This window comes from Bombina bombina, chromosome 3, assembly GCF_027579735.1.
Source record: "Bombina bombina isolate aBomBom1 chromosome 3, aBomBom1.pri, whole genome shotgun sequence".
NCBI lineage: Eukaryota > Metazoa > Chordata > Amphibia > Anura > Bombinatoridae > Bombina > Bombina bombina.
In genome coordinates, this window is record NC_069501.1 from 1,254,790,363 (window position 1) to 1,254,803,016 (window position 12,654).

General features: G+C 40.8%; 1 protein-coding gene across 1 annotated transcript in view; it reads right to left on the minus strand.

Moving 5' to 3' along the window:
- Positions 1-12,654, minus strand: part of INPPL1 (inositol polyphosphate phosphatase like 1) — a gene marked incomplete in the record, with an annotated part of 449,643 nt that overhangs the window by 108,205 nt on the left and 328,784 nt on the right. The window contains 4 exon segments of the mRNA XM_053708786.1: positions 7,298-7,387; positions 7,639-7,720; positions 9,432-9,520; positions 9,903-10,002. Coding sequence (XP_053564761.1) covers positions 7,298-7,387; positions 7,639-7,720; positions 9,432-9,520; positions 9,903-10,002 — 361 coding nt within the window.

The window sequence follows — 12,654 nt, forward strand, 5'->3', positions numbered from 1 at the left end:
CTTCTTTATATAACAGTGCTCTTGTGAGTATACCTACAACCGTTTGTCTCTCTTTGTGACCCCAGCTTATGAAACTTACCTGCACTATGAGGCGCTGTCTTCTTTTGTTCATTTTAAATCTCTTTCCCAAGCCTGGCAAAAGTCTGCCCCCTACTAGATCCAGTCCCAGATCGGGGGCCGCCCCTTCATGCTGTCTTGGTAGTAGCAGCGGGCTTCTTGGGTTGTTTACCCTTGTTCCAAGCCTGGTTGGGTCTCCAGACGGACTTGGCCTGAGCAAAATTCCCTTCCTGTTTTGTGGAGGAAGAGGAAGAAGAGGGTACTCCTTTAAAGTTACGAAAGGAACGAAAATTATTCTGTTTACCCCTCAATTTAACAGACTTGTCCTGAGGTAGGAGATGACCCTTACCTCCAGTGATGTCAGAAATGATTTCCTTCAAGTCAGGCCCGAATAGGGTCTTACCCTTGAAAGGAATAGCCAAAAGCTTTGACTTAGATGACACATCAGCAGACCAAGATTTTAACCATAACGCTCTATGCGCTAAAATGGCAAATCCAGCATTCTTAGCCGCCAATTTAGCAATTTGAAAGGCGGCATCTGTGATAAAAGAATTAGCCAGCTTGAGAGCCTTAATTCTATCTAAAATATCCTCTAAAGGAGTCTCAGTCTTAAGAGACTCTTCTAAGGCCTCAAACCAGAAGGCTGCCGCAGTGGTAACTGGTACAATGCATGCCGTTGGTTGCAAGAGGAAACCCTGAGGCATAAACAATTTCTTTAGAAGACCCTCCAATTTCTTAACCATAGGGTCTTTGAAAGCACAACTGTCCTCAATAGGAATAGTTGTACGCTTAGCCAGGGTAGATATAGCTCCTTCCACCTTAGGGACTGTTTGCCAGGAGTCCCGAACAGTGTCAGAAATAGGATACATTTTCTTGAAATTAGGAGAGGGTGCGAACGGGATACCCGGTCTGTCCCATTCCCTCTTAATAATCTCCGAAATTCTCTTAGGAACCAGAAAAACGTCAGTGTAAGCAGGTACCTCTAAGTATTTGTCCATCTTACACAATTTCTCTGGTGGTACCACAATAGGGTCACAATCATCCAGAGTCGCTAAAACCTCCCTAAGTAAAAGACGGAGGTGCTCAAGCTTAAATTTAAAGGACATGACGTCCGAGTCCTTCTGAGGTAACGCACTTCCCGAATCGGAAAGTTCTCCCTCAGATAGAAGTTCCCTAACCCCCAATTCAGATCCATGTGAGGGTACATCGGAAATAGCTAACAACGCATCAGAGTGTTCAGCATTCACATTGACCTCTGTCCTACTGCGTTTACCCTGTAACACTGGCAACTTAGATAATACCTCTGTAAGGGTAGTTGACATAACTGCAGCCATATCCTGCATAGTAAAAGAATTAGACGCGGTTGAAGAACCAGGCGTCGCTTGGGTGGGCGTTAAAGGTTGTGACGCTTGGGGAGAAGTTGGCGGTATACCCTGATTCCCCTCAGACTGAGAATCATCTTTACATACATTTTCCTTACATAAAATTTGTGCTTTACATTGTAAGGCCCTCTCAGTATACGAGGGACAAAAAATCAGAGGGGGTTCCACAGTGGCACCTAAACACATAGAGCAAGGAGTTTCCTCCTCAGTGTCTGACATGTTAAACAGACTAGCAATACTGATAATAGTCGTACCTTGCTAAATATTGAGCTCTGAATTAAATGCGAAAAAAATTAAGCCCAAAGAAAAACTGTACTGCGCCTTTAAATTTTAAAAGCGCAATTATTTTACTGAAAAACTGCAAAAACGCTTTTTGGCCAGAAAAAAACTATTTTAAAGTGCCCAAAATACTCCCTTAATATTGCATCCACTTGCTAGATATGCAAAAGTACAATATATGTCAATTAGAAACAGGATTTTATTAACTATTTAAAAATTGGCCCCTGCACCACGCCTACCTGCCCCCGGAATGGACTTGATGTAGCGGATATAGCGTGGAAGGACTTATCGATAGGGTAGTAGACAACTTAGGCCTCTGCTTGCTATGCGATCCGGATGAAAACTGCGCGACTGAGCGTGCAAAATTATGCCCCCCCCACCGTGGGCGTACTCTAATCCTGACTAAGACCCGCATGGGTCGCAGTACAAACAACACGAATGTTGAAATAAAAAATATATGCCATGTGCCCTCTAATGCAGACAAAAACGTAACACTGAGTCCTGCAGCCTGAAATAAAATAAACCGCCCTAAAGCAAAACCGCATCTCCCAGCGTCCAGCCCAAGATAAGCCACCAAGATCCTTACATACTTTAGGCAAATAAAATAAATAAAATAAAGGTATGTCAGGTACACCATTTCTTTTTCATTAGTGCATACTGCTTACCCTTCCCCATATAGGGGACAATGTCATATAGGGGACAATGTCAGCCTGTTCTGATACATCAAGTCTCCCCAGAAAACAAAAGACTGAACATACCTCAATGCTGCTTGTAGCAAGACACCGTTCTCCACACTGAAGATTTTCTTACACTACCTTCAGCTGTGCTGTGGGAACCATCATGGATGTTTGCTAAGATCATCAACATCAGGGCAGAAAATAAGATGTCTCCACTCCTCTTGGGAAGCAATAGACTGACGATTTCCCCCTGAGACCGGACAGGGTAAAAATAGTACTCACTGGCACCATTTTAAAATAAAAAACTTCTTGATTGAAGAATCTAAACTAACACCTAACTTTACCTCTTCCTATTACTAACACAGGCAAGGAGAACGACTGGAGGTGGAGGGAAGGAAGGAGCTATATATACAGCTCTGCTGTTGTGCTCTTTGCCACTTCCTATTAGCGGGAGGATAAATCCCACAAGTAAGGATGAAATCCGTGGACTCGTCATATCTTGTAGAAGAAAATAAAAAAACTCTAAGATTACTGAAAATAATAAACAAAATTACCAAAAAAAAAAAAAATTACACCTAATCTAATAGCCCTATAAAAATAAAAAAGCCCCCCCAAAATAAAAACTCCCCTAGCCTACAATAAACTACCAATAGCCCTTAAAAGGGCCTTTTGTAAAGCATTGCCCTAAGTTAAACAGCTCTTTTACCTTAAAAATTACTAAGCCCCCCCCTAAAAGTAAACCTCCCCACACTCAACCAACCCCCCAAATAAAAACCTAACTCTAAAAAATCCTAAAATACCCATTGCCCCTAAATAAGCCAATAGGATTTCAGGAGCTCTCATCCTACTGGCTGTTTTGAACAGCCAATAGGATTTCAGGAGCTCTCATCCTACTGGCTGTTTTGAACAGCCAATAGGATTTCAGAAGCTTTCATCCTATTGGCTGATTTGAATTTGAAGAATTAAATCAGCCAATAGGAATGCAAGGTACGTCATTTTAAAAAGGCTATCTTGCATTTAACTTCAGTGTACGGCGGTGACCGTATGAAGAGGACGCTCCACGCAGGATGTCTTCGCCATCCAGGATAGCCCTGCTCTGCGCCTCCGGGATGAAGATAGTTGTCCGGACTTCAGGAAACGTGAGTAGATTTTATGGGTTTAGTGTTAGGTTGTTTGTTTTTTCTCGGGTGTTTTTTTTTTTTAGATTAGGGCTTTGGGCACTTGTAAAAGAGCTGAATGCCCTTTTAAGGCAGTAAAAGAGCTGAATGCCCTTTTAAGGGCAATGCCCATACAAATGCCCCTTTAGGGGCAATGGATAGTTTAATAGTTTAGGATTTTTTAGAGTTAGTTTTTTTGGGTGGTTGGTTGGGGGGGGGGGTTACTTTTAGGGGGGCACTTAGTGATTTTTTTAAGGTAAAAGAGCTGTTTAACTTAGGACAGTGCACTACAGAAAGGCCCTTTAAAGGGCTATTGGTAGGGTATTGTAGGTTGGGGGGGGGTTTATTTTTATAGGGCTATTAGATTAGATGTAATTGTTTTTATTTTTGATAATTTCGTTTATTATTTTTTGTAATCTTAGCGTTTTTTATTTTTCGTAATTTAGTGTTTATTATTTCTTCTAATTTTAGATTTTATACATTTTTTCGTAGTGTTAGGTTTTTTTAAATTTTTAATTTACATTTTTAATTGGTATTTTTTTTAATTTTATTAGAATAGTTATGTTAGGTTAATTTAACGTTTAAACTTTATTTTTTTTAAAGATAGTTATATTGTAATTTTAATTTAAAGTTATGGGGGTGTTAGGTTTAGGGGTTAATAGTTTAATTTAGTGTTTTGCAACGTGGGGAGCGGTTTAGGGGTTAATAGGTTTAGTAGTTATGATGTGGGGGGCTGGAGGTTAAGGGGTTAATACTTTATTATAAGGTTGGCAGATGTGGGGGGCCGGCGGTTTAGGGGTTAATAAGTTTATTTAGGTGTCAGCGATGTTGGGGAGCGGCGGATTAGGAGTTAATAACTTATTAGTGTTGGTGATGTCGGGGAGCGGCGGTTTAGGGTTTAATAGGTTTATTTAATAGTTGTGATGCGGGTGGGCAGCAGATTAATGGTTAATAAGTTTAATATATTGTTTGCGATGTGGGAGGGCGGCGGTTTAGGGGTCAATAGGTAGTTTATGGGTGTTAGTGTACTTTGTAACAGTTTAGTTATGAGTTTGTGCTCTCAGATAGCGGAATGGATCGTGTCGGTATGGCTGTAATGCAAGCATTTTTGCCAGACCGCACAACCTGTAATACAGGCGCTATGAAAATACTGCACTAATTTTTTTGAGTGCGGAATGGACGTTGCATTACAGGCTAAAATGCTTGCGGTATAGCTATACCACTGCGACTCGTAATATGCGTTCCCGGCCATTCCACGCGCAATGGCCAATTTTTCAGCGGATTAGCTGTACCGCAAAGCTCGTAATCTAGCTATCTGTGAGTTGCTGTCATATATCTACTTGTTCCCAAACTGCTGGGTGATGCTGTAGGAAATCTCACTCCTCAGCAGACGTCCTGCGTAAGTATAAGCTACGCTCCTCTCTAAGCAAAACAACCTCCAACACATCCTCTCTGTCCTCTAATCCTAAACTCTCCTCCCATTACCACCTCTTGTTAGCAAAAGACTGCACCATGCAGTTCAACAATAACATCAATGAAATCACTAACAATTCATTCCAAACAAGCCCAGCACCTGTTCTGCCTTATTAAAGGGACACTCAAGTCACAATAAACACTAATAAGACACTTTCCAATTTACTTCCATTGTCAATTTGTTCTTTCTGGGAAACAAGCTCCTACTGAGCATGTGCACATACGGTAGATATAAACTAGTCTGTGATTGGCTGATGTGTCACATGATACAGGACACCGGAAAATTGGAGAAAAAAAATAAATGTGTCAGAAAAAAAAAACTACTGCTTATTTGAAATCCAGAAAAGGTGTTAAATCATTGTCTTTTTATTATGCACTTGTTAAATCATTGTCTTTTTATTATACACTTGTTAAATCATTGTCTTTTTATCATGCACTTGTTAAATCATTGTCTTTTTATTATGTACTTGTGAAATCATTGTCTTTTTATTATGCACTTGTTAAATCATTGTCTTTTTATTATGCACTTGTTAAATCATTGTCTTTTTATTATGTACTTGTGAAATCATTGTCTTTTTATTATGCACTTGTTAAATCATTGTCTTTTTATTATGCACTTGTGAAATCATTGTCTTTTTATTATGTACTTGTTAAATCATTGTCTTTTTATTATGCACTTGTTAAATCATGCAATTCTGCTGCATCGAGTGGTCCGTAAATCGCACCCCCCACCTTACTACCTGTCCACTTGAAACTATCCCTACTAAACTGTTTCATACCCTTTCACTAAGTCTCACTCCCACCCTCACACACATATTTAACCTCTCCCTTAAAATTGGTACAGTTTGTCATTTCTTGCATAAATTCCGCCTATACTTAAACCTTCACTTGATCCAGCCCCCTCCAACTCCTGCCCAATCTCTCTCCTTTCCCTGAAGTCTAAACTGCTCAAACAAATTGTACACAAACACATTCTCTTTTCCTGACCCTATAAAATCTGCCCCTAAAACTCTACTGAAACTTCCATGAACAAGGTGACAAATAACCTCCTTACTTCCAAGTCTAAAGGCCACTTCTCCCTGCTAATCCTTCTAGAACTATAACCTCTGATGTTATCAACCATTCACTTCTGCTCCAAACACTTTAATCCATGAACACCTGGGTCACATCTCTATTGTGGTTTTTACTTCTCTACTGGTGTCTTCTCCAGCACATCCTACTCCCCCCTACAGCGCTCTGCATTGGCTACTAGTTCTAGGTCCTGTTCTTTTTCAGTTTATACATCACCTATAGGTTCCTTAAGTCATGTGGGTTTCAGTATAATCTGTATGCGGAAGACACTGAAATCTGCCTTTGTGCCCCAGACACATCCTCTTCGTTGCTCACTCGTGTCACAAACTGCCTATGTAGCATTGCAGCCTACATGGTCTTTCCCTACTTAAAGTGGCAGAAAACATGATGAGATCTGTGGATATTATATTAGATGCTTGGTTGTAAAGATGGTACAAGATGTAAAAACGTGCAACAATGCTTTTAAATAATTGTAATAAATTATTAAAGTCCAAAACTGCTTAATTTTTGAGTAGGTATGAACCCCATAGTCTGACCCCCATATCAGTGGCTGTGATCATTTATAGTAGGGTCGGATGTCACAGTCAGCGTGCTGTGATTGCTCACCTTGCGAGTACGCACATGTGCGAAGACTTTAACAATACTAAAGCATGCAGAGGAGAGAGCCGAGGCTTCTATCATCCCCTAGACATACAAGCAGTTGGACCGGAGAAGCAACCTGCCACTACCTTCAGAAAAAATCTATCCACTAACTACAGAAATGATTTAATAATGTATTGGTGTCATCATCTCAAACCTTCAGGCCTGCTGCCTTGGATTAACATTTAAATTGGAACATTATTTGATTCTCATATTAATTCCTTAGATAACTCCTGCTGTTTCTAGATTAAAAATATCACTAAAACTGTCACTTCCTCACACAAAACACAATGAAGATTCTACTCCACTCCCTTATTTTCCACCTTGCTTACTGCAACTCTGTTGTTCCACATCTGCTGCACCTCTCTGCCCATCCCTGCATTGGCTTCTCTTAGCTTCAAGAATAAAATTCAAAATCTGGACCATAACATACAAAGCTCTCACCAACACTGCACCTTCTAATCTGCCCTGGTCTACTAATACTCTCCTACAATCCCCTCCGCTCTGCCCATGACTTACACAACACTTTGCCATGATTGCGCTATTATTATTTCCATATTACCTTTTTTGGAAACAAACTGAGACGTCACACCAACTTCAAACGTTGCAAAGACAGGAGAGTGGTCACTGGTCATTATGTCATCTGTGCATCCTGGACATCAGAAGAAAGAAAAATTCCTGTGAGATCCCTAAGAATACAACCCATATCTACAACACAGAACAAGGCCAAAAGGGATAGATTAGCTGGCAACATGATGAACAGGTAATGACCAAGCAAATTACCCAGTGAATACTCTCTGCTGAAGCCTGACTCTCTGTCAGATATAATGCTATGTATTGGTTAATCATGCACAGCTACCTATGATTGTTCCTGGTGATTAACTATTTGGGTTCCAAACTCACCATAGGAATTGCAGATGATGTGCGTTTCAGGGTAAGATTTCCATAGGATGCGATCACACCAGGAGGGGACATTTGTGCGCATCTGGAATAAAGTCAGAATATCACAATATGGCCACTACAAAACCTGAGAGCATAAGTTTATACAATGCCGCTCAGAGATGGAGGTCCCAATACATAAAACACACACATGTAACAGACCAGGTGCAAAAAGATCAGAAAAAAGACAAAGACACAGCAGACACAGAGCAAACAGAAGAAAATAATTGCTGTCAGTCCAAAATAAAACATTCATCTAGCCTGTTCATTAGATATTAGACACTAGATACAGGGACTGCACAGCAGGCAAATCAAACAAAGCAAAGACTCACAAAACCGAAAAGCAAAAACACCAAGATGCAAAATCATAAGCAAAGGAAATGAGCGCAGGTGTGTAGCCACTGCACCCACACACAAACACACACCATACTCATGACACATATGCATACAAACCCCACACAAGTGGAGACATACAAACGCACCCACACACACAAGCACACAAACACACACTATACTCATAACACATATCCATATAGACACCACACACACACCATACTCATGACACATATGCATACAGACACCACACAAGTGAAGACATACAAACGCACCCACACACACCCAAACAGTATACTCATAACACATATCCATATAGACACCACACACACACCATACTCATGACACATATGCATACAGACACCACACAAGTGAAGACATACAAACGCACCCACACACACAAGCACCCACACAAACACTATACTCATAACACATATCCATATAGACACCACACACACACCATACTCATGACGCATATGCATACAGACACCACACAAGTGAAGACATACAAACGCACCCACACACACAAGCACACACACAAACACTATACTCATAACACATATCCATATAGACACCACACACACACCATACTCATGACGCATATGCATACAGACACCACACAAGTGAAGACATACAAACGCACCCACACACACAAGCACACACACAAACACTATACTCATAACACATATCCATATAGACACCACACACACACCATACTCATGACGCATATGCATACAGACACCACACAAGTGAAGACATACAAACGCACCCACACACACAAGCACACACACAAACACTATACTCATAACACATATCCATATAGACACCACACACACACCATACTCATGACACATATGCATACAGACACCACACAAGTGAAGACATACAAACGCACCCACACACACCCAAACAGTATACTCATAACACATATCCATATAGACACCACACACACACCATACTCATGACGCATATGCATACAGACACCACACAAGTGAAGACATACAAACGCACCCACACACACAAGCACACACACAAACACTATACTCATAACACATATCCATATAGACACCACACACACACCATACTCATGACGCATATGCATACAGACACCACACAAGTGAAGAAATACAAACACACCCACACACACATACTCACAATTACCGACACACATACAAACGACAAATACATACATACACGCTTTACACACACCATACACATATGCGTACAGACATATGCACAAGTGAAGACATACAAACACACCCACACACACATACTCACAATTTCCGACACACACAGAAATACACAATACACACACACATGCATGACTCATACACTCAATCACAGACACATGCCCCAATAGAAACACAGAATAAGCGAGCACAGAGCAGTGTATAAACACAGATATAACATGAAGTTGTTCCTACCCCAGTGGGTTTATGTTTGTGCCACACATAAGTGTCACGGGATCCCTTCTCATATCGGTAAGTGGGCGGAAACACAATCTCTTCCTCGCCTGGCAAAAAACAAACAAAGTGAGTGAATGTGAGAAAGATAGCACAGACTATCTATCAGACAGGAAACAGCAAAGAGCACTTGGGGACATTAGAAGAGAAGAGGACACGGTGACTTGTTTAGCAGACAGGGTACACTCATATGGGTGGCAGAGGGGACATAGTGACGTAAATAACAAGGACAATAGAATGACATGGGCAGAAGAGGGGAAACCCCGAAGACCAAAGACAATGGAATTGTTAAATAGAGAGAAAGAAATGGGCGCATGGCAAATAGGTGGATGAAGGGTTGGTGTAAGGATTGCAGAAGTGTGTAAGATTGGTTAATAGTTGTAAAGAGGGTGGGGGCGGGGGAGGAAGGATGGGAACAGGGGTAAGACTCACTGAATCGCAGGAATATCTTGTTCTTTTCCTTCTCCAAATTCAGCTGGTCCACTTTCAGCAAAGGGTCAAACTCCTTTCGACTGATGTAGTTCAGGATCTCCTAAAAAACAATAAAATGTATTCTGTACATTGTATGAGCATTTGCGCAAAGGTTCAGCACACACCTAAGGCCTTGGTTACATGACTTTCAAGCACCTTTCCTTCCTTTGATCATATGTCCTCCAAAACCAATGTTTTCCACCACTACTTTGCACTGACCTGCCTGAAGTTCTTGGATTAGAATATCTAAAAAAATTACTGGCTAAAAGAGATTGTCAAACCGTACCCTCATAAACACCCATGTAAGTGGACAGTTGACATTGATAAAGACTAAGGCCTAGATTTGGAGTTTGGCGTTAGGCGTGAAAACCAGCGTTAGAGGCTCCTCAAAATAGGGTCTAACGCTCACTTTTCAGCCGTGACTTTTCCATACCGCAGATCCCCTTACGTCAATTGCGTATCCTATCTTTTCAATGGGATCTTTCTAACACCGGTATTTAGAGTCGTGGCTGAAGTGAGCGTTAGACATCTAACGACAAAACTCCAGCCGCAGGAAAAAAGTCAGTAGTTAAGAGCTTTCTGGGCTAACGCCGGTTCATAAAGCTCTTAACTACTGTACTCTAAAGTACACTAACACCCATAAACTACCTATGTACCCCTAAACTGAGGCCCCCCCCACATCGCCGCCACTCGATTTAAATTTTTTAACCCCTAATCTGCCGACCGCCACCTACGTTATACTTATGTACCCCTAATCTGCTGCCCCTAACACCGCCGACCCCTGTATTATATTTATTAACCCCTAATCTGCCCCCCACAACGTCGCCTCCACCTGCCTACACTTATTAACCCCTAATCTGCCGAGCGGACCGCACCGCTACTATTATAAAGTTATTAACCCCTAATCCGCATCACTAACCCTATAATAAATAGTATTAACCCCTAATCTGCCCTCCCTAACATCGCCGACACCTAACTTCAAACATTAACCCCTAATCTGCCGACCGGAGCTCACCGCTACTATAATAAATGTATTAACCCCTAAAGCTAAGTCTAACCCTAACACTAACACCCCCCTAAGTTAAATATAATTTTTATCTAACGAAATTAATTAACTCTTATTAAATAAATTATTCCTATTTAAAGCTAAATACTTACCTGTAAAATAAATCCTAATATAGCTACAATATAAATTATAATTACATTCTAGCTATTTTAGGATTAATATTTATTTTACAGGCAACTTTGTAATTATTTTAACCAGGTACAATAGCTATTAAATAGTTAAGAACTATTTAATAGTTACCTAGTTAAAATAATTACAAAATTACCTGTCAAATAAATCCTAACCTAAGTTACAATTAAACCTAACACTATACTATCATTAAATTAATTAAATAAAATACCTACAATTACCTACAATTAAACCTAACACTACACTATCAATAAATACATTAAATAAAATACCTACAATTATCTACAATTAACCTAACACTACACTATCAATAAATAAATTAAATACAATTCCTACAAATAACTACAATGAAATAAACTAACTAAAGTACAAAAAATAAAAAAGAACTAAGTTACAAAAAATAAAAAAATATTTACAAACATAAGAAAAATATTACAATTTTAAACTAATTACACCTACTCTAAGCCCCCTAATAAAATAACAAAGACCCCCAAAATAAGAAAATGCCCTACCCTGTTCTAAATTACTACATTTCAAAGCTCTTTTACCTTACCAGCCCTGAACAGGGCCCTTTGCGGGGCATGCCCCAAGAAATTCAGCTCTTTTGCCTGTAAAAAAAAACATACAATACCCCCCCCAACATTACAACCCACCACCCACATACCCCTAATCTAACCCAAACCCCCCTTAAATAAACCTAACACTAAGCCCCTGAAGATCTTCCTACCTTGTCTTCACCCTACCAGGTTCACCGATCCGTCCTGAAGAGCTCCTCCGATGTCCTGATCCAAGCCCAAGCGGGGGGCTGAAGAGGTCCATGATCCGGCTGAAGTCTTCATCCAAGCGGGAGCTGAAGAGGTCCATGATCTGGATGAAGTCTTCTATCAACGGCATCTTCAATCTTCTTTCTTCCGGATCCATCTTGCAGACCTCCGACGCGGAACATCCTCTTCTCCCGACGCCTACTAGCCGAATGACGGTTCCTTTAAGGGACGTCATCCAAGATGGCGTCCCTCGAATTCTGATTGGCTGATAGGATTCTATCAGCCAATCGGAATTAAGGTAGGAATATTCTGATTGGCTGATGGAATCAGCCAATCAGAATCAAGATCAATCCGATTGGCTGATCCAATCAGCCAATCAGATTGAGCTTGCATTCTATTGGCTGATTGGAACAGCCAATAGAATGCAAGCTCAATCTGATTGGCCGATCGAATCAGCCAATCGGATTGAACTTGATTCTGATTGGCTGATTCCATCAGCCAATCAGAATATTCCTACCTTAATTCCGATTGGCTGATAGAATCCTATCAGCCAATCGGAATTCGAGGGACGCCATCTTGGATGACGTCCCTTAAAGGAACCGTCATTCGGCTAGTAGGCGTCGGGAGAAGAGGATGTTCCGCGTCGGAGGTCTGCAAGATGGATCCGGAAGAAAGAAGATTGAAGATGCCGTTGATAGAAGACTTTATCCGGATCATGGACCTCTTCAGCTCCCGCTTGGATGAAGACTTCATC